This window comes from Pogoniulus pusillus, chromosome 13 (assembly GCF_015220805.1).
Source record: "Pogoniulus pusillus isolate bPogPus1 chromosome 13, bPogPus1.pri, whole genome shotgun sequence".
NCBI classification, from domain to species: Eukaryota; Metazoa; Chordata; class Aves; order Piciformes; family Lybiidae; genus Pogoniulus; species Pogoniulus pusillus.
This window is the reverse complement of record NC_087276.1, coordinates 11533684-11556720: the sequence shown is the minus strand read 5'-3', so window position 1 is coordinate 11556720 and position 23037 is coordinate 11533684. Positions and strand designations below refer to the sequence as shown.

At 35.9% G+C, this 23037-nt stretch overlaps 1 protein-coding gene across 1 annotated transcript in view; it reads left to right on the top strand.

The window, feature by feature from the left end:
• Positions 1–15208, top strand: part of PARN (poly(A)-specific ribonuclease) — a 47411-nt gene extending 32203 nt beyond the window's left edge. Inside the window, exons 22-24 of the mRNA XM_064152995.1 lie at positions 5713–5902; positions 11366–11559; positions 14253–15208. Coding sequence (XP_064009065.1) covers positions 5713–5902; positions 11366–11559; positions 14253–14305 — 437 coding nt within the window. The 3' untranslated portion in view covers positions 14306–15208. The remainder of the gene's footprint in view (positions 1–5712; positions 5903–11365; positions 11560–14252) is intronic.
• The last annotated feature ends 7829 nt before the right edge of the window (positions 15209–23037 follow it).

The following is a 23037-nucleotide window of genomic DNA, read 5'->3' as shown; positions in this document are numbered from 1 at the left end:
GTGTTCATAAAAAATTGCATTCTTTAACAAAACTTTCTGAATACAGTATCTTCCAGCCTGTTTCATGATTGGGCAACTGAGAGGAGGCAATGGATATGCAGAAGCTTGGTAAATTATCTTGGGAAAAGGAGGGGAATAGGAATTGAAAACCTGTTGAAGCACACATTGTATGATTGAATGCTGCATCTGGTACCAAGAGACGTGAGGCTTTCTAGTAGTTATATTGAGACTGAATAGAAAGACAAATCATTGTGTTGATCCCTGTACAGTCAACTGCAGTTAGTTTTCAGGACTGTTGGCCTCAGTAAATTCTTAACTTTCAGGGCCTCTGAATTTTTCTAAGGGGTTCTGAGTTCCAAAATAGCACACTGTTGTAGGTTTCAAACAATTAAGTTCCAGCTTCTACACGGTTAAATGGTTTTACCAGTAAGAGGAATTGTAAGTGAACTTTACCGCCTAACCTCGGCATACTTCAGTGCAGGATGATCCTAGAGGGTCTTTCATGAGGTCTTGCTACCTTGTTTTCTTCAATTCCCAGGTTTTAAGATGTTTTTTTTTAAAATGAACACTTTGCAGTGTTTTCTTCTCTTTAACCTTCCTTGAGGACAAGAATCTTGAGAAGCACACTGATGAAGTGTCACTTCATTCAGCAATGTTAGGCAAGTCTGCTCTAGTTACCTTGGCACATGGAAAAGGGTTTCAGAGCAGCAGCACAGCTATTACGGAGAATGGAAAGCAGGCAGTCACGGTTTCTGTAGCTGAACTGGCACTTGGTTGTCATTCCCTTCAGTCACAATAGAGAGATTTATTTGACTCTGCTGGAACTAGACCTGTGTAGGATACTTCTGTGGAAATAAACTACCTTCAGGATAAGGTTTCATCTCAATAAAAGCTTTAGTAAAGCTGAACACTTCCAACTAAATAAAACAGCTGCTTTGCTGGTGTGGCTTAATAACCAAGGCTTTAAAGAATCTCTCAAGTCCTGTGTAAGTGTCATACCCTGGTAAATTAATAAGTCTGTAGATCAGTTTTGACAGTAACAGTTTTAGATAGATTTACTAAAACTCCACTGTACTGTTCAGCTGTTTGGTGATGAGTTGGTGTGAGCGTTGCAGGTGAAATAATAAACACAAACCAAAACGCAAAATCCCCCCCAAACCGTAAACAAAACTCCAGTCCTTAAAAGCAGGATTTAAGGAAAGAGTAAAGTTTTTCTGTTGAAATACACGTTATTTTGAATCTGTCAAAAGTAACACAGTTCAGCTAGCTTTTTTTGGTAACCAGATATGAAAAAAAGGTTTAATTTACTACATTTAGTTACTTTTGGAAGTTAGTCTTTTGTAAGGACTGAGAGTAGCATACTACATAGGACAGTTAGTCCCTGGATCCTTCTTTCATGCTAAAACAATGTACCTGTTTTGTAGTCTTTTAGATTCTTCTACATGCCTGTGAATTTTGGAAAAATCAATAGTTAATTTTGAAAAATCATCCAATTTAGAACTTCATTTTTTGTATGTCCTGGGAGAGAAGAGAGCACAAAGATGGTGAGATTGAATCTGCATAACATTTCTGTATTTGATTGAGTGACATTCATAAGTAACTGCAAAGTACTACATGGACTTAATCCAAGGGATTAAACATTAAGAAAGAAAACTAAATAGAATATTTTATTCATAGAAGTCGGTATAGCCTGCTCCTTTCCTGATCCTGAAGATTACTCAAGAGTTTTTAAAACTATTCATTTAGTCTAGTAGGGGAGGGAAAGCTGTTCTGGTGTTGTGCTTGTTCTTTACATTGTTCCTTATTTTTACTTTTGTGTCGCCAAGGTTTTGTGTAATACTACATAGAGCAGCCATAGTGTGAGCTCTGCTTCCTTGTTTTAGACAAAGGATGGCCAAGGAAGTAATGAATATGACAAGGATGGGTGCTAATTAGTTTACATCTTTAAATGGAGCTAAGAGGCTGTGATTGAACCAGGTATGAAAACAAACTGATTCAACAAGTACTGAGAGAAAAATGGGATAAACAATCCAAAAGAGATAGTAGAATGTGGCTTGGTTAAGTTGAAGAAAATTGGTTCATAGTGACAGTGGAAACACTCTATAAAAGGAGGTAGGAATCCTGCCTTGCCAGAGAAAAGAGAAAGCAGTTTAATACTCAAGAATGTTCGGGATTAGGATAGTTTGCAAGACTAATGTGAGATAAAGACACACCCTGGAAAGACTCAACTGAGAAAAAGGCAAATTAGAGAGGGTGAGGTAAGAGCAAAAATCAGCATAAATTTTGTCTAGTTAGTGAGAATTCTGACAAGCTCATGCATCTCAGAGAGACGCCAACAGAGTGTGCCCAATCCTTTTAATGTTGAGTCAACACTAGCAGCTATCAGTAACTTATTCTATTGGGAGAGGCTGGAGAAATGCATTTAAAATTTGTGATCTGACTAATTTGTAATGTGTTTAATAGTGGTGTCTTGCAGCAGAAATTGTCTAGATGTGCCTACAGGTCTGAGGATTTTCTAGGCTAAAACAAAAGAACATGAATATAGAAATGCCAATTTCAGTAATACTTAATGTAATGTAGATGAATTATACATTGATCAAGTGATGTAGTATTTCTTCTGGATTTGTGGCTTCTCTGGGAATATATTCACGCATTTGATGTTTAGGAAGCCCTCACAAAATCCTTTCTGTAGTGAACAGTTTCATTCCATTTAGGTTAATTTAATAGATACCCTTTAATTTGGGATGTTGTGTCTCTACTTCTGCTTTCTGTTTATACAATGAGGACATAGCATTGCTGTTTCAGCTCATGAGCTTTCATTTGACATACTGGATGATTCTATGATTCTATGATGCTGTGATGAAAAAAGTGTACATGCAAACTTCTGCTTTCTCTAATGCAGTGTGAATGGCCTTGGAAGTCAGTAAATAAGGAACCACAGAACAAGGAAAGAGAATAAAACAAAATGCTGAATTACCTCTTCACTAGTTGAACACTTTCAGTCTGACCAAGGCAGAGGCCCCCTGTTTTAAGTAGAACATGATCAGATTACTACAGCATCCATAGAGTGATAACTAGGCTTCACTGGTGAATTTTTCATTTAGTAGTTCCTAAACTTAAGTGCTTACTATTGCTTCCTTAATCTGTTTAGTTCTGTATATTCACCGGATTTAAGTTGTGGGGTTTTTACCTACACTATTCACTTACATATCTATTTATCAAGATGCTTGATATTGTCGGTGGCCATCTGTCAGAATTTTGCTCTGTGTAAGAGCAAGGACTTGATGAAAGAATATCTTTGCACACATTCCTCTTGCATCATTCAACGACAGCCTGTTTAGTGACTTGCCTAACAACTAGGGAATATGACATCCTATAGAAACACTTTTGTTAAAATAATGTACAATTACTACTATTCTCCTGTGAGACAGACTGTTAGCTTATGGCTGCAACTAGAGTAATGAAATGCAACCATGTGATCATGGTTGCTAGGTCAGTTTTCTCACAGAAAGATGTCTTTTGTCTTACAATTTAAATAAGCAAACAACCCCCCTAAGATCCCTTTAGTTTGTTGGAATTCAAAGCATTCTAGCAGTGCATTTCTTGTGTTAGCAATGCAGAGTGATGTAATTTTTTACTTTGGCAGTATGGATAGCATTCATCAAAAAAGCATCAGAGAAAATGTGTTCTAAACTTCTGCAATGAACTGCTCTTCAGTTCAGGACCATGTAAGGCTAATGTATCTCTGTGGCTTCTTAGACTGCTCAATCTATATGCCTTCATTTCATTTGTTCAGTGTGTGAAGCAATATATTCAGCACAGAAATTTTTATGTCAAATATATATACTTCTTTTTTGTGTGTCTGGCTAAATTAATAGGCTGATATAAAATAAGAGGCCTTAAGAAAGCAGGAGTTGCCTTTGTTCAAAAGTATTGACTCTTAATTTAAAAATAAGTCTGTGTACAGCTACATAAAGATGATTTTTAAAATCCTCCCACCACCTTATATACAGGCCAGATTTGTCTGGGAATTAAATTGAAGAGCCATAACTTTTGACTCTTGGTTTAGAGCAAAACAAACAATGCAAAACAGCTATTGTGTTTAACAAATCACTATTTATCAGATGAGCCATGGTAACTATGTGCTTGATTTTAGCAAGTAAAAACATGCTTGAGTTTAGCTAAACAAATTTTACTCTGAGGAATGTCGGCTGGCATGCAGTAGCTCCAGTGTGCCGTATGAATTCATTCATGATGCCTCCACCAGAACTTAATGGGCAATAAATATGCTCCAAATTCTTAAAACAGATCCTGTAAATTCGCAGTTTAAAACAAAAAAAGCGTGTGATAGGAATTATGCTTAACATCTCTTTGGTTAGTGCTACAACCTCTTCAGGCTGTTCATATTTGCTGGTATCTCTTCCTGGGATTACAATGACATATACAGCACTGTTGCCTGGTTTTGTGTGTGTTTGAAGTACTTCTCAGTAGCATCTATATGCCTCAATTGGTATTAGAGGTAATTCATTTTGTGGTAGCATAACCAATATGCAGAATAGGTGATCTGTTCTGAAAGAGATAGAAACCCAAATCCACCCCCTTTCCTCACCTGTTCTGAATTGTGAATTGCTTCCTAATTCTAGCTTGGGCTAGAAGCAATACAGAGTACCTCTATTCAAGAAACAACACTTTAGCTAGAATTAGAAAGGTGGATGTGCATCTGAAATTTCCACGAAAAGATTGGGAGTACATAATAAAGTCAGGATTTTTGTCTTATCTATAATTAGAGCATTTTAAAATTCCCAGCCCAAATGCATGGAAAACAATCTGTTGGGGCTTTGTTTTGTTTTATATTTAAACTGGTTCACTGGTTGATTTGAAGTACTTCCAGTGAGTTAGGCTGAAAACAGCAGAGGACACCAGTGGAGAGTCAGTTTAATGTGCTGATTCATGTGTTATAGTGATGGCTTCAGGCCAGAGCTTGGCTTGCAGACTAAAGACTGAGAGCTGTGAAGATGCTGGGACTTGAAGGAATGTTGATAAATTGTTGCTGAGTGAAGGCAGTGACACTTTTCTCTTTACTTTTGAAGTGATTCTAATTTTGTATTGACAGAAATCCTTCTGCCATGAACTCCCAGTCTTTTTTAGTTATATGGAGAACAAACATTAGAAAGATACAAGGATGGAACAGCTGGGTATTAGTTCAGTGTTGCCTCCATGGATATCTTGTGCAACCAAAAATGCAGCTCAAATAAGCTTATGTTTCACAGCAATCAAACAGAGTTTTGGCAAAGGCTCTGCAAATGTCGTCTTTTCCTGGCAGACTTGCAAAATAAACCTGCTGGGTTAAGTAATGAGACTAAAAGGGAAAAAATCCAGGAAATCTTTCCTTGCCAACGAGCAATCTGGAAGAGGGTTATGACTGAAGAATAGATGGTTTCTAATTTAAAAGCATTTAGTAGATTTAACCCATTTTGTATGAAGTCTGACTCTGAGAAGAGTTTTGAATGTCTAATGCCATGTGAATTTAGGAGAGTATAGCGTTTTGGTTGGTTTTTTTTCCTTTTAATTAGTCATGGTGGAACTAGAAGTCATTTATATGAACAGAATAAATGGCTCACTGCCTCCTGCATTTCAAAATAAGTTATTTCAGGAGAGGGCATGCTGTCATTAACAGTGTTTTGTATATAATGTCACTCTTCTTCCCCATAGCTGTAAACACCAGCAGGTATGCTGAAAGTTATAGGATCCAGACATATGCAGAATATGTTGAGAAAAAGCATGAAGAGAAACAGGCAAAGAGAAAATGTACAGAAGATAGTTGGAAGGAGATGGAGAGGAAGAGATTAAAAACTCAATGCACACCTTACGTTTCCCAAAGTCGATACTACTGTGTTAACAGGTGAGACTTTTCCTGCATTGCTTAACTCTTCTGTTCTTACTTCTGTTCTTAACCAATAGGGGGCTTATTTTATCTGCGCATACAGTAGTGGTACATCAGCTGTCACAAGATAATAGGTAAACGAGCAGAAAGAATTTAATCATAAACATGAATAAACAGATGAAAAAAAAAGTATCTTGAGGGCAGGTCCAATCCAGGTAACCAGCAATAGAACAAGGGGACACAGTCTCAAGTTGTGCCAGGGTAGGTATAGGCTGGATATTAGGAAGAAGTTCTTCACAGAGAGAGTGATTGGCATTGGAATGGGCTGCCCAGGGAGGTGGTGGAGGCACCGTCCCTGGAGGTCTTCAAGAAAAGACTGGATGAGGCACTTAGTGCCATGGTCTAGTTGATTGGCTAGGGCTGGGTGATAGGTTGGACTGGATGATCTTGGAAGTCTCTTCCAACCTGGTTGATTCTATGATTCTATGTAGCAGTAAAATTTCCTATAAAAAATAAGAGAAGGTTGTTTTGTTTGTTTTCATTTAACATCTCTGAATGGCTTCTGTCACCTGCAAATGGAGCTGTCATCTTAGACTGTTTGAAAAGGCCATCTTGATTTTTGAATGGCTTTCCATGGTTATAATACTGCCACAGGAGGGGTCTATATTGCCATTTTAAGCTGTCATGATGAAATCATCCTTTTGCTTCAGCAACAAGGAGGCAAGTGATGATACTTGTGTAACTTTAAGCTTTAGGAGTAAAACTAGGAAAGAGGTTTAGTTCATTATTTAAGGACAGACTAAAGAGAAGCTTCTGGTGCAGTGTGTTGTGTTCTGTATTTCTCATTTCATTTTTGCCCTCATAATGGCAGGTTTTATTTTATATTATGGTAATAGGAGGCTTCTTAGTCATCTGTATAGCTGTGAATGGATTGGGTCTTTTAGTTCACAAAATCCTATAATTAATCCATCAAGTTATTGCCATTCTTCTCCTTCCCCTCCTTCAGTTATATATAAAATAAAATTTCAGTGCAGTACCAGGGTGAAGTTTCTGTAAGGTCATGTTTTGGTTTTTTTTTCTTGTTTGTTTAGTTGGGTTTCTTTTGGAGTGGAGTGTTTGTTTTCCCCTGTTCTGACAGACCAAATGAGATGGTCATACAACCAACACCAAGGTCTTTCTGCTTTCTCTCTCAGGAATGCTGTGATAAGCTCTAGCTCTCATTATATCTTCCTGTAAATGTTATCTGTCGTGTAAAAAATATACTAAACTTGTTCTGTTCTTCTCACTTACACGAGCTTATGATTTGCCAACTTTGCGAAATTAAATGCAGGTGTATATTTTGGCTGGCTGTCAAATGTTCATGGCTTTTGTCATGCTGGCAATTCTAAATGTGGTAGAGACATGTTTGATCCCTAAAACCATATGGAGGAACCTGGTGATAAAATCTATATCAACTGGAGTTAGTTTAATTGAATTATTGTAGCTAGGAAAACGTGGGAGTGCATGCTGTGAAGAGATGAGTAGCTGTAAAGATTGTCCTCCCACTAGCTTACATGTGGCTATGGTTTAGGTTTGTAGTTAAGTCTGTATTAAATAGTCTGAAAATACTGATTGCATCTGGGATCTACAGCAAGAACCTTGTTTCATTTTTACTAGAGGAAGAATCTCTTCTTAGTGAATGGGACTTTTTTGGGTATCTCACAGGTTCTAAACAGGTGTCAGAGTGGCAGCATATGGTTTGGAGCATAGACAATTTACTCTTTTAACATATGCTTTGGAAAGCAGTAAATGCAGAAAGCTAATTTGTTACTATCTTGCAAAGAAGTTTAAGAACTGCTGCAAGTGTTCACTTGGAAAATTGCTGAACAAAATTTTCAATGAATTTAGTAAAATTACAATATACTGGAGTGAGTAATGTGCCCAAGTAATTAATTTCCTTTAATGTTTTAATTATTTTTTTAACTGTTCTAAAATCCTTAGAAGCAGGAGCTCTGCAGACAATCAGCACTTCAGTAACCTTGAATAGCAGCCTTTATTTTGTTGCTAGAACTTCATTTGTAACTGATGTTGTTAATTTTTATTCTCTCATTGTTCCATTAGTAAAATCATATGATCCTGTCCCAATTTCCTTTTCATGCAGGTCCTTATACATGTTTTTCTTAATTTTATTACTAGTTAGACTGTGTTCTCTTGTCAACTGATCTTCTTGTTAATGTTTCCGCTTAAGTATAGCATGGTCAGGTGTAACATGGAACTGGTCTTTGAGTTCATTCAAGATAAATATTTTTGTTTTGAGATTAAAATACATCAAAACAGTTTATATTATCTATAACCATTTATATGTGAAACTCATTTATGTTACATTTGTATAATCAGAACCAACATAGCTGTGTGCATGTATATTTGTGTTTATTTGTCCAAATTAATTTGAATCGTATATAGTTGAACATACTGTGATGTATCTAGCAGCTGATCTCTTATAATAGCTTCATGTTACTACATCCTTTATTTATTTATTATTTAATAAGCTTGCTGCATCAGTTTCTGCCAGGGAGCACAGCTGCAGAATAGCTGTTCCTCTCCATGATGACAGTATATCCTGGCTGCATTTTTGTTCAGTAATGAAATTGATGGGTATTTCTTGTAAGACATTTTGTCTTAAATTGACAGATTGATATGTAACAAAAGGTTTTTTAATTCCTGTCTTACTTAATAAATGACAGTACCATACTGTCGAGGAACTAGATTCAGAAAATATAGTGTAATGGTATTAATAGCAGTCATAATTTAAAATCACTTAGAATTAATGTAGACCCCTTGCATATAACTTACTGCTGCTGTTAACCATCCAAATGGATTTGAATGGACATACGTGTAATTGTTAATGTCAGATGGAGAAGTAGAGGAGATACTGATGGATTTCACAAAACTTAAAGTAGTTGACAGGATGCTGTTCTCTAAAACATATCCCTTTTCAGATGGGTAGATCATAGCTTCTTGTACATTATACAGTGCTGGATGTGTTGTGCTTAGCCCATAACTACAGTATTTAATGCTACATTATCAGAATTATTTTCCTACCTTTGTTTCCTTCCACTTAGCTGATGTTTTTTTTTTCCTAAATAATTACCCTATTACTAGTTGGATTGCTGCTTTTCAGTAGCTATAATGACAGTAGAGACTTCATGGGCAGTTTAACCTGCCTTTGAGTGGGTCAGGTATCCACACAATTGGGGGTCCATAACATGTGTATTTGAACTCTACAATTATTGCTAGATACTACTTTGTTCAGTTCTTGCACTTTGTTTAGTTGTTTCTCAACAAGGAAATTGAGACAGAAATATGGACATACTCCAAAATAGCTGGTATAATTAGAAAACTGAACTTTGATTTAGTAGTGCTCTAACTTAACTTGTATGTACAACCATACTGATTTGCTGCTATCAATAAATGGAGAAATAATACTTCTGTAGTCAGTTTGGGTCAAAGAATAATAAGATGCAAATCAACCCATAGCCATCTCAAATCTATGCAGTCAATCAGTGAATGTAGAATAAAACTAGTATTTGGGGAGAAAAGAAGAATTTGACAATTCTTGATTATAAACTATATATTGGATTTTGTGCTGCTGTTTGTTTGGTGTGGGTTTTTTTTTAATAATTTCCATATTCTTCCTTCACCCTATCTTGTAGACATCTCCATAAGGACTAAAGTTTTTGTCATTTGGTACACAGCTGCATGAGCAGAAAAGGTTGAGAACTTGTTTTTCTTTAATTGCAATAATTTCCCAAGTGTCTAAATTTGGAATAAAAAAATATCAGCCATGAGACCTTTCAAAAAGGGACATTCTTCTTACAGTGACTACAAGTTCCCTAAGAGCCAAGTCCTCAGGATGAATCTGAAAATTCCTGAGGGTCAGAATTTATGGCTTCCAAGTTTTTCTTCCTTATGTATTTTTCAGACTATGTTTTCCAAAAGTAGAATTTTGGCAATTTTTTCTAAGCAATGTTTAAAATTATATAGTGGTATTTAATTTTCCAAATGCTTTTTCTTCACTTTCATTTCTTCCTTTCCAAACCTAGTTTTTGCCTCTTCTACATTACTGCCGTGCCTTACGTAGGATAAACAGTTCCATCCAGATTTTTGGCTTGCATATTTTTATTGATAGTAGTTGCAGTGTGACTCAAAATGATGATTTGTAAGAAATCATGCAAGAAAGTCTTCTGTGTGTGAATGTTTGGTGGAAAAGCCAGCTTCTCGTCAAAGAGATGGTGTTTGTGCTCCTCAAGTGGAAGCAAGAACATAAGGTGTGATCAGATCTTCCATGTTTATTGCCTTTGGACATCCCAGAAAGAGCGATTTAAATTGCAAAATGTTCAGTTGAAAAAATTCCTTTTCAAATCCAAACCCATGTAGCCAAATTTAACAGTCCATTACCTGAAGCCTTACTGAAACACCTTAATTTCCCTGCTACTGTTGATTAGAAAGAAACAAACAATAGCTTGTAAAACTTTTTTCTATAATTCAGTATTCATTTTTATTTACATGAAAGAATAAAACATGACTTAGATGCATGCATAAGCATACAGCCATTTTATGTAGTTCTTGATGAGAAATTAAACGTTTGTAATAGGCATTTAGGTAGCTGCTAGTCACATACCTGAAAATTTGTCATGGGAAGAATTTTTTTTTTTAATTCTTGCATTCTTTCTTATGCTAGCTTGGGTTTAATATTGTAATTTGTCTTTCAAGAAAGCACAACAGTAGCATTCCAGTCAAACAAAACAAAATTCTGCAGTGTTATTTCAATGCATGCTAAATGAGATGGAGCTCTAGGTTCACCTTCATAGTGTGTTAGTCAGGCTTCCTGCAAATCCTGCCTATGAAATGAGTGTGAAGGTTTTTGTGCTTCTCATTTTATTGGTCTCATCGGATGGTAAGACTCTTCACTTTAAGGCCTGATTTAATTACATGTTGGAGATTGATGATTATCTGTACCTTTATGCAGTTTTAAAGCATTTGTATTATATATGCAATTCCCGGAGAGAAGAGGAAGTTAGCATGTAGAAGAATCCTTCAGTATTATGTAGAATCAAGGTATGTGTTTGGGGCTTAATAATTGTTTATGACTTCATGTCTATTGAGAATGTTTTATAAGAGTTTTCATAGCTAAGAGAGTATCAATTAAAACTAGGCAGAGAGAGAACAGCTGTAATTACATTAGCATTGAGTGATCTCATCAGAACAGAAGCTAAGCCTGAGACATTGTAGTGCAAAGAACGAATATCTCCATCCACATAAGACTGCATCAGATAGCCAATTTATGGAACTTTATGGTTAAATCAGATCTTCCAGATACTATAATTTCATGGTACATCACTTACTACACTTTATTCTACTACCTGATAGATATGAAATAAGTAGTGCCTATGTAACATTCTTATTCTTGACTTTTATAATCGTATTTCTCCTACACTTCAGTTTTACAAGTACCAGTACAGTGGGAAAGAGAAGCATGAGCCCTATTCAGGAAGAAACTGGCTCAGATGATATGGAAGAGAGAGAGGGCCAAGAGCCAGAATATAATCAGACAGACTGCTTTGCGGAGTCCCTTCCAGATGGTAAGAAGAGAGCCAAAAAGTTCAAAAAGATTGAGACAGAAAGACTTCCAGCAGGTAAGCATAATGTTTGTGCACATAATGTTCTGTTCTGTTTGAGGCTACCTTAGGCCTGAATAGACTTGAAGTTGTTTTCTTGAATGTTTTCACTTACTGCAAAATACTTTCTAACAGTCTGCTTACTCCATTACATTTATAAAAGTGCAGAAATTTTGTTTAAACTGGACTGGGGGATTGGTTGTTTTTGATTGGGTTTTTTAATGCTACAGAACCCAAAACAAACACTCCAACCAAACATGAAAACCCAAACAGAACCTCATCTGTGATCAACCAAAGGAAGCAAGATGTAGTTCATTCTTTACCTGCTTATATTTTTCCATAAGAAAGTTTTTTGAATACTTTTAGCTGCTCTTAGTATTTTTCTTATCTTTTTTCCTAACGTGACTTTCTAGTTAAGGCTTCCCAATATAGTTTGCATATCATAGGCAAGACTAAAGGAATTCTGGAACAGAATTCTAGATTAGATTTCCTTGTTAGTCCAATACTTCATCACAAAATGTAAGGTTAATTTAACGTGAACATTTTCCATTACCATTGATTATGTAGAATCATACCATACTTCAGTGCACCTTGACGTGCCAGATGTGTGTCATTAGGCAATCTCTGTTGCTTGCAAGTGAGTCCAATTTTAATAAAAACTGTGTACTGCCCTGAAAGCTAATATATGTGTCTTTTCAATTATTACTTTAAGACTATCCTGATAATACTGCTAGCATCCCTTAGTTACCGTTATTCATGAGATATTTCTGTAAGCTGAGAAAACAATGGAATTTCTCAGTCTGGTCAGAACATCATTGACCTCTGAATCTTTTCAGACGAATCTTTTGACAGTCTGCCTACCTGCCCCTCACCAGGGGGTACACTACTTGCCACAGTTCTCTTTTAGGCTGAGTGCAGTGTGATCCAGTCAGACTGCCTGTTTGTGTTCCCTAGGATAAATAAGTAGGCTGCTGCTCTACTGAAACCTTTTTGAAACTCTTTAGAATATTCTTCTTGAGAATATGTTGATTTCTGGGAGTTTAGAGTGAAGGAGTAAGCTGCCGGACAGGTGCTGTGCTACTGGGCCTTTAAACTTATGCAGGCCCTTTAGCTGTCTGGGTGTTTGGCACTTAGGAATCACTTTGCTGTGTATTTTGGGTTTTTTTCCTGATAACACTTGGCACAACAGTAATGGAGAGTGAGTGTGTTTAAAATCCTTTTCTAACATTTTGGATGGGTGCATCATGGTCACGCTTAACAATTATTGCAGTCTACCATGTGTGCTGAGTAGGCCTTCACTTGCTTTAAAGGCTTACTGAGCTTTGAGGAGTTCATTCATGTATCAAGGATTATCAGTTGTTGAAGCTTGAGGAATTTCACTCTTGGGAGTTGCAGATTTTGAAAAATAGAAGAAATGTCAGGGGTTTGTTTGAAAAGTGTCAAACTGCATTTTTCCTTTTGTTTTTTACTTCTGCAATGTGTTCTATAAATTGTTTATTTTTTCACCTTTTGTAGAACTCAAAATTTAATACTTGAAAAAAAGTGTTTTTAATATAAATTGTAAACCCAAACATTCATTTCCTGTATTCTAAAATGAGTTTTGATATATACATTGGTATATGCAGTGTTCTGTGTGGTGTTTGTAACCGTAGCCTTCGTTGTTCTTTGTGACTAAAGACTTTTTACTTATGCTTGATGTAAGGGATTTTTTTCAGACTTTAATACCTGCATTTTTTTTAGCTAAAATACTCTGACTAAACACAGGCAGGTGACAATCAGATGACTGTTTCACCTGATACTTTTGCTTTGTTGTGCGAGTTATTGCAGCCTGCATGGAAAAAAGCAAAACTGACTTTAGGTGACATGAATTTAAACCTCAAAATATTTTATTTTTATTGATCTATTAATTTAATTTCACCTTTAGGTAGTAGTTTCTTACATAGATGGATTAGACAGCATTAAAAAGTTAAGCCATACCTTTATATGAAGCATTGCCTGTGTTTAAGTATATTCAAATATTAATAGTTAGTACTTCACTTTGGTATCTGCTCTAGCCACTTGTGTCTAGAAACTGGTATTGTAAATCAAGTATCTTTTCTCTTGACTTGGTCAAATAAAGTCTTTCATAGCTGATTCAACAGCTGTGCTTGGAAATGGCTCTCTTCTTGTAGTTCAATAGGGCAATTTGGCTGTGGAAGCATATGCAAGACAACAAGAATGTCTACTCTAATTCCAAGTATAAAATTCATGCTCTGTATTTGCATTGAGGAAATAAACCTTATCAGTGTTGATGTGATTCATCTTCTCCAGTTCAGCCTGGAAATATTCTTCACTGTCTTAACTGTCCTAGACAAGAATAATTGCAGGTGCAATAATAAACAGCATTAACTTCATAATTCCAATTACTGCAAAACCAAAAATTACTTGGATTAAAAATATTAGTTGCAAAATGTTACATTTGTCATTTGGGTAAGAAGTTTGACATTAACCTCTTGGGTTTCTTTTTCCCTTTTCTTTAAGTGCCTAATGAAAGAGTCTTTTGCTTTTCATTTGTAAATATTGGATTGCCAGTAATGTATGTAGAGCCTCACTCTAGAGGAGAAAATATATCTTTGTGTGCTCTGAAAGAAAAGCTTCTTGATTTAATTTTTATTCCTTTCAGTGTTTCTATATTGAAGTTATTAATACATTGTTCTGTGACTATCTTTTAGGAGGCCTCACAACTAGTTCCACTGGAATTTTTGAAGTCCCTGAAACATGGTAGGAAACAACTGCCTTAACAAGTGGAATTCATTGATAGCAGTTGTGACAGTGCACCTCTTGGAAGCCATACTTAATTTAAATAAAGTGATGTTAACAAAACAGTATGTGTTCTGAAAAAAATCAGTTTAATTATTTTAAACTGTTTATTGAACAATCGCTGTCAATTTTACTTCTGTGTATCTAACTAGTATATGGCTCATTGTTGATCATGTGAAATCTTTACTGTTGTAAATGATGTTAGATTTAAGAAGCAAGACTAAATGTGTTTTGGTCACCTAACTCCGGCATGCTGGCTATGAAATGTACAAAAAGAACTGGCACATATTTTGTGCTAGGCTGTTTTCTGTGCTTGAGAACAGTTTTACCACAAATCTCCTAATCTTTAGCTGTTTTTTTCAGGCAATATAAATATGCTGTCAGCATTTTTGGAACAGGTAGAACTGCAGTTTCACATACTGCTTTCTACCATTGCTTTATCTGGACATCTCCTTTAGTTTTCCATTCTCCATCCTCCACCCCCAGCCAGTATTCATCTAAATACCAACTTTACTCATACCTTACCCTTTCCAAAAACTGCATCTTACAAGTTTCTCAAACATTTGTGGTGGGAGGTAGGTTTGTTTGTCTGCTTTTTTTTTCCCACATCTATTGTCGTTTTCCCTCTTAAGTCTTGATCTGTTTCTTCCTTTCTTCTTCCCCAGTTTGTGGGGTTTTTGTAAAAATGTTTTTTGTTATACCTGTGACAAACCTGCTAACTACACCAACCCTTTATTTGTTTAAAAGAGGATCTGCATTGGTAGATTTCAGGAAATGTTTGATATTTAACATTTTTGTATCATGGAAATGAAAACAAAAGATGTATTTCCATAAAATGATAATTAAAAGACATTTTCTTAGGACCGGATTTAGTTTTGTTTCTTAGTTTCTGATTTTTCTTTTTGTGAATTCTTCTTTTGTTCTTCGTAATATAACAATCTTCTGTGTCAGTTTGGGATTAGCAGGCTGTTTTGGTGCATGGACTGCTCTCAAGGTCTTTGTGAAATGTGATCAAGCAAAGCAAACATGTTGTCATAAGTATTAAGTTGCTTTATGTTTCCCTTGGAGGAGCAAAGATGGTTCTGCAAATCAGTGAGTTCAAAGTTGTTTGTGTGGAAGAGTGAGCTATTAAGGTTTCACTAGATCATATTTACAGTAGAGTGGGAACTGCTGTTGTTCAAACAATACAATAACTTATTTGGAGACCTGCCTTTTTTTTTTACTTTAAATGATTATGAGAGATGTTTAGAACTTCCATTGCAAAGAGAACAATAATATAAAGATACAAAATGTTGAAATGTTTTATTTCTTACTTTGGCTTAATACCAGTAGTGTAATTAAGTTGTTTTTCTAATAGGAGCCATATCATCACATTCTCACACCAAAATGTGGGAAAGAAGACAGTGTTATTAGTGATGCAAGGGGAAATTAGTAAATGAATTCTTCTGCTCTTAAGGACCCAGAGACTTTTCTCCTCCAAGATGCATGACCTTTGGAGTAAATACTTAAATTACTTTTATCTTGAATATATGCAACGCTACAAAGAAACTGCCAATTTAGCTCTCAGAATATATGAGACACTTTAAAGTTGTATAAAATATTAATCTCTTACAGAGATGATTCAGGTAATTATTATGATACTCTATCTGAATTTTGGAGAGTGTTATTTGTGTCTTGAAGAACTGGCATAACATGGTTTGGGAGGGAGCTTAGAGACGTAATGTCAGAAAGATGCAAGAGCATTTAAAAGGAATGTTTAAAGTGTAGGTCAAGAGGCAAAGGGGTCTTTGCTAAAGAGGCTCGCACTGTTGGAAGAGAATCCCCGTGGAGTCTTTGTGCTGAGACCATTAAGATCTTCATAGTACTGACTTCACTCTTGAACAGCAGCACTTACCTGCAAGGAAAGAGCAAGTCTTAACTGCATTACAGTAGGCTATATACATCATTCTCTGAACTACGAAAGTTAATAGATATTCCCACACTTTCTACCCTCTTGCCTTTTAGAACTGTCATTTTGAGAAGCAGGATGTTATTTATCTCTACCTGTAATTGATACACCTTAAGAAAATGGTGCTTTTTCATTTTCTAGTCTTTATATGTGTTGATCTTAGCAGTCAATACCTAGAAAAACTACTAAAATGTGACTGGATACGGGGCCGTAATACTAATTTTGGGCGGAAGAATGTGAGGAGTCAGTGATAGGAGGTGTCCTAGGAAGGAACCTAACCCCAGTGATAGTGCCTCAAACCTTCTGTGGGATTTGGTACACTTCCCATCATTTGAAATGAAATAATTCTAGGAAGGGGAAGAATGCAGCTTCTAAAATTAGATCCACATTTGTTTCCCAGTACATGTTTAAAATATATGCATAGAGTGTACATTGTTAGAGCATTTGTTTCTCAAAAACAAAGCTGTCATTGCTGGTCTTCATGACTGTGGAGTTTCCTGGGTCTTGGTCTCTGGAGTTATATGTTCTGTTACTCAGCTCCAGAGGCATGGTGAGGCATTGACCTGACTACTTCATCATGGAGCCGGTGTAGCTGTTAAGTTGTTGAGAATGTGAGACAATCTGAAGAACTGATGTGAAGAAACCTGGGAGAAGTCTGTCTTGGCAGGCAAATGAGGTAGGTGGGCTGAAATCCTGCCTTGTCAGAGGGGTGTGTTCATTTCACTGAAATTTTAACTTGACAATGGTAATTTGTCAGTGGTGACCAAGCACTTTATTGTTTGCATCAGAAAGTGAGTTAAAACTGATTTTGAAATGATAATTTTCAAATCCACGTCAAACGTTTATGGGTGAGAAGTATTAACTTGTGTCAGAATTGACAGGATTGGTAGCCCAGAGTGTGGAAAGTTGCTAGTATACAAATAAGGACAAAAAGGTGATTGTGTAGCATAAAACGAAAGAGTGTGAGTGTCCCATGGATTTGAACAGGGACAGGTAAAAGAGAATGAAGACTGAGGAAAAATTAACTATCCCATGTAAAATTTAAGATTGCTGGGGAAGCAACTGCCTTGGTCTCAATTTTGAGCGTATGTTTTGGTGCAAAAAGCTAAAGGATTCAGATGATTTAGGTGGATGACTAGATTTAACTATCCATTCAGTGGAGAAATCAAGTGAGAGGCAGAAAGTTGAAACTTCTGTTGATCCTGGAAAAAAAATTAAATGTTACAATTCTTCCTTTCTTTCTTGAAACCTTTCAGTTCTGTCACGGTGCCCAGAAAATGTCAGGCACCCTGAACTTGATTTAAAGATTAAGAACATAGTAAATGCAATGCAGACAAAAATGTCCTCTGCAACTGGGCTTCAGAGCATGCACAAGAAGACTCTTGATAATGAAATTTTTTTGGCTTCTAATGTGTTTAGACTACTGCCAGCTGATCAGATGTGTGCACTGAAGATTCCTCAAGTTACTTCCCTGTATGTTTAGTACATGAATAAGCACTTAAATTGTCTATATTGTACTGTTGCAGTTTTAAACTTAGAGTAACGTTCCCTGTGTGCTTTACAGAAATAGTGATACACTGTCATTGGACAAGAAGAAACAGATGATAGGTTAGGCTGAGATTCATAGGGTCAGTACATTTAGAATTAAGATTTGGGGTTTTCTCTAATAGGTATGCATTAATCTCCAGTCATTATTTGGTTTTTTTCCCAAAGAATAATTATTTGTAGCAATGTGCTTCCGTGAGTGCTGTAGCAGATTACAGGTGAGTCCCAGTTCAAGACAAACTCCCGTAGAATGTCCTAGTTCATTAATGGAGTATGGAAAACATTCAGCCAAACTGCAAAGTTAGGTTTCCTTGCATTTATAGTTAGCTGCATTTATACATGAGCCTTGTATAGTCTGCAAGTTCTTGGTGGTTTTCTGGCTTTTTACCAGAGTGACCCTACATTGTGTGTTTGGCTTTAGCATGCAGCTGGACATGAAAATCTGGAGGTTCTAGCCATGCCAAGCCATGTGCCTCCTAACCTATGATTTGTTTGTAACCCATCAAATGATTGAAAATATGATTTTTGTTAGAGCTGTTAAGTTAAAATTCAGCCTTTGATGTTACCAGTTCCTTATATAAGCCTCAAAACCCCTTTGCACTGTGACTGTGTTAAGAGCAGCTAGTTTATTTGATTGTAATGACTCTGAATAATTTTCTGTCAGTAATGAGTGTGTTTATCTGTAAGTACATATGTATATGTTCTACCTTGAATATTCTTTCAAATGTAATTTTAAACTTAGAATATTCAAGGAAGACTGAACATGTTTATTTCATTTATATACTCAATTATCTTCTTTTCTAAGTAGAAATTAGATGACTTCAATGTGGTCTGCTTTTTCTTCTTCAAAAATACATCTCCTTCCAAGCATGTATAGTATGCATGTCTGTGAGCCTGCTACTTCACATTTTTGTGTTAGGGGAAGTTGCTTTTGCTACATTCATAACAAATAACAGATACATATTTGGTAAGAATTCCATGATAATTAAAATCAATCCTCTGTTTTTTTTGGAAAACATCTGTGCTTCAGCCTTCCCTTTAAATTCTCCTGTATGCTGGATTTCATTTCCGTTACTATATTTTTTAATGTGCTGTTGTGAACCTGCCATCAGTAAACACTTTCCTATCTAGTGCTGATGATTTCTCAGTTTAAATAAGGAATTTGGAACGTTCTGTCTTTTGTTTCTGCGGGAGTTCAGGTGAGGTAGAGTTGTGATATGTTTTGAATTCCAGATTGTTAAATAAAGGTACTCCCCTGCTTTCCTTCCCATGTGTACTTTAACAGTTTAAACTAATGCACAGTAACCGAAACTGCAGCTGCCACATTCTTGTCTGTATCTACTTACTAAAATGCTCACTCAAATCAAAAACTTTCTTGTTCTTTGAATACTGAATTCTGAACAGTGGCTACTGTTTACACTACCTGTAGTTTTACTTGTGTATGCATCTCCTTTAGGAATAAAGTATTGCAATAAGCCTTCTCTTGTGACTTGAACATAGAATACAATTTCAGATACAGACATACAGTCCTAAGGTAGATTTCTGAAAGGTAATCAATATTTAAATCTCTGTTACTCTTTTTGGGAAATAGATTTCTGCTCACTTCCCTCTGCAAGAACTGAAAGTATCACTGTTCTGAAATTGCGGTCTCTTTCACTCTCACAGGCTGTTTCATGTCTCTGGCAATCTGTGTAATCTCAGTATATTAATGGATAGAGCACTCCATTTCCACATGCAGAATATTTACATGAAATGGAACATAAAATTAATTATCTGGCATGGTGACTATTGAACATCCTGGAACTATTCATCCACGCTACCAGCAATGCAAAGGAATTCCTGCAAGCCAAGGCTAGGCTGGAGGCACTGGCGAACTGCTCATATAACAGCCAGAAGAACAGTACATTGTCAAACACAAAAGCTAGAGAAAAGTGGAAGAGTTTTTTTCCTTGCAGGCTGAAGAGCTAACTCAAAAGTGAAAAATCCTAAAACATACTAAAAGAAAATGGGAAAAGGATATCAGTGAATGTGAGAAGTAAGTTAGTTGTTTGAATTTTGAGTATATTGGCACATTTAATATTTCTTGAATAGAACTGAAAAGGCTTGTGCAAATAAGAATTTCTGTAGACAGTGTTCAGTGATGCCCTTTGACAAATAACTAGTGATTTAAATGTGACACTAGATTGAAATAAAGGGTAAAAGTGTTCTCTTGTATAATGTGCAACTGTAATAATACTGCCTCTGTGTGCTGAGTACTGAGCTGAATTGCAGGGTACAGAAGCAGAGTTTCACCTTCTGTTTAGGTGTCTTGTCCTTATTAGTGACAATTACTACACAGTCACATGTCCTGTCAAAGTCTAAGAAGCTATACAGATACTAGTTGGTTCCCATAGCTCTTCTGTTAGATGCCAATAGTGTGGTATTTAGATCAGAAATCTTTACAAAGTATCTGTTTATTTTTTTTATGCCAACAATGTGCAAACATTTAGTCAAAACAAACACTGAAAAAGGACCAAATGGTTTATATTATACAAATGCCTTTCCCTCATTCTTTGTACAGTCTTAATAAGAGCCTGGGCACCTCAAGTGATGTATTAATTTCAGTGTGTAAAAGCAAGCAATGTTTTCTTAGCAAAAATCCCTTCTAGATTTACTTTATGTTTATTTGAGACAGAAGATTCTAGATATACTCTCAGTATTTCAGGTTTTTTGCTTAATTTTTCAGTTTAATTACTGAGGATGTTGCCAGATTTTGGAGAGACAAGCATCACTAACGTAAGCAGTTTCATTGTCTTGCAAGGCATATTCTAACAAAACTGTGTTATCTAGCTCTAAAATGTAAGTATTTGATGACTGCAATTGAACAAGTATGTGGTATGAACAGGAAGAATAAGGCCAGACATTGACATCTCAGTACTGTGGGAAACAGAACAGAGTAAATGATCTTTTTGGCCTGTAAATCTGACCAAATTTATATTTGCTAGCAATCCAATAGTAGAAATGTCTGAGGAAAAATAGCAGGAAGCTGACACTCATCTATTATTTTAAGTAACTCAGTGGCTAGCTAACTCATGATCAGGAAACTTGAGTTTTAGCTTCTTTTTTTTTTTTTTTTTTTATGCTAAGAAGGATTTCAGATAGATTTAGAGTTGTGGTTGGCAAAATGTTAGATTTCAAGTTTCTTGTAAGGAACAGTGAGTTGCTTTCCAAGTCTAAAATAGCCTCAACTTGAAAAATAAATTAATAAAGAAAAAAAAAGGCAAAAAGGCAAAAATGTTTTCTGTAGTGAGATGTAAATAACTGGGACTTTGAGTAGATGAGAAAAGTTTGCAGGATTCTTTCATTAGCGTCTATGTTTTTTTTTTCCATTGCTGCTCTTGCTCTGTATATTCTGAACCTGACAGACATGGATGTTTACTCTATCAATTACTCCATCCACAATCAAAATAATAAGTAAAATATCAATTTTCAAAGCTTGTAGTGCAAAGAGAACAGACTTCTTAACGTAGTTAACAAACTGAGTTCTGCCATGTTCCTGACTTATTTTAATGGAGTAGAAATTGGAGTGAATTATCATAGGAGAAAATCTGAACTATGCCAGTGATCTCTCTGGATGGGTGGATCCATTTTAGCATGCTCTGGCTGGCTTTTAGTTAACTGAAATTAGTACTGGAAACTGGAATGGAAAAAACAGGTTATATAAATGTGTTAGAGCATCCATAATCATAGATACACGGTATCTGCTTAACAATAAAACTTTAGCAGGAACTTCATAGCCCTGATGAAATTCCAAATACCCAAACAAAGGAGTAACTGAAGAACTTACATATTCAAGTTGAAAAAGTTGAGTGCTTTATTTCGTTAAAGGTGGTAATGATTTAGTGGTCAAATAATACTATGCTGCATTCAAAAGCAGTTTCCCACTACCCCTTCATATCCTGAAGTTTGAGCCCTGTTTAAATCACTGTAAAACTGCTTGGCACTTAATCATATCCAGACATGCCAGTTAACGCACTTCTCTGGGATCCAGCTCACTCTCATGTGTCTGCAACTGTCTCACACCTTTCATGCTGTGAAAGACTTATTTTTTAGTGCTGAACTGACTGGGATCTACAAGTGCAAGCCTCAGAGTTTAAGCAGCTGCATGAGTTCCAATGAACAATGCTCGATTCTCATACAATACGTGCTGCTGAATACTGTATTTTACAGAATCCTAAACCTGGGAGTTGAAAAGTTGCTAGAAATAATTTGTCTAAAACTGTAGTGATTCTTCAGAGTGATTTGTCTGTATTCTGCATGGGTTATTTGAGTTCTCATGCAGACTTTTCGGAATCTGCAAGCATCCTGAAATGTGGTTTTATCTGCACTTACATCAGATTTTGTATCAAATGTCAATGATTACTTTTTCTTCTCTAGTTCATTTGTATTTCCACTGCTCTATGGTGAATTATACAGAAGCATACAGCTTATCCTCTACAGTTTACAACTATTTTCAATCTTAGTAAGAAATAAGACACTCACTTACCTTCACAGGCTTAATTCTTGCTACACAATCTCATTCTAAAAAGGTAGGAAACTTCTTTCATTGCTGGAACTACATGTGAATAGCTGTGGCTGTTAAATATCATCTGAGAATGTGTATAACTTATAGGTGATTTATTTTAAGATTTAAATTAAGCAATCAGTACAAGTAACTACCTTTAAACGTTGAGGGTTTTTTCCCATGGTGGTGAGAAATTTTCTGGGGAATTACTTTGTATTAAAACAACCAAACCAAACAAAAAATAACGCAGTCCAATTTCAGAGAATTCAAGGTTTTCTTTGGGGGCAGTGTACTTGTATTGAGCCATGAGCTGCATAAAATCTTCCCACCTAGAAAGTTGGTAGTTTTGTGCTCATGCTGCTGTAGCAAAGCTCATTTAAGTTAAGCTAATATTTTCATTAGTTCAGACTTAACTTTTGTGAATTTCAGACAGTTCTGACATTGTTCCTGTCAGATAAAATTCTTCTGATTTTAATTTACTCCTTATAAAACTTCTGGGATATATCTCAGGACATCGGTTTATCTAGAGTTGGACTGTACAGAGAGTGAAGCTCAGCAACTCAAACCTATATAATTTTAAAGTGTTTTGTCAATGTAAATTTAATGTATTTAGCTAAAGTCTCTAGTCGAGGATAGTTCTTTAGTGAGTCTATGAAGATTT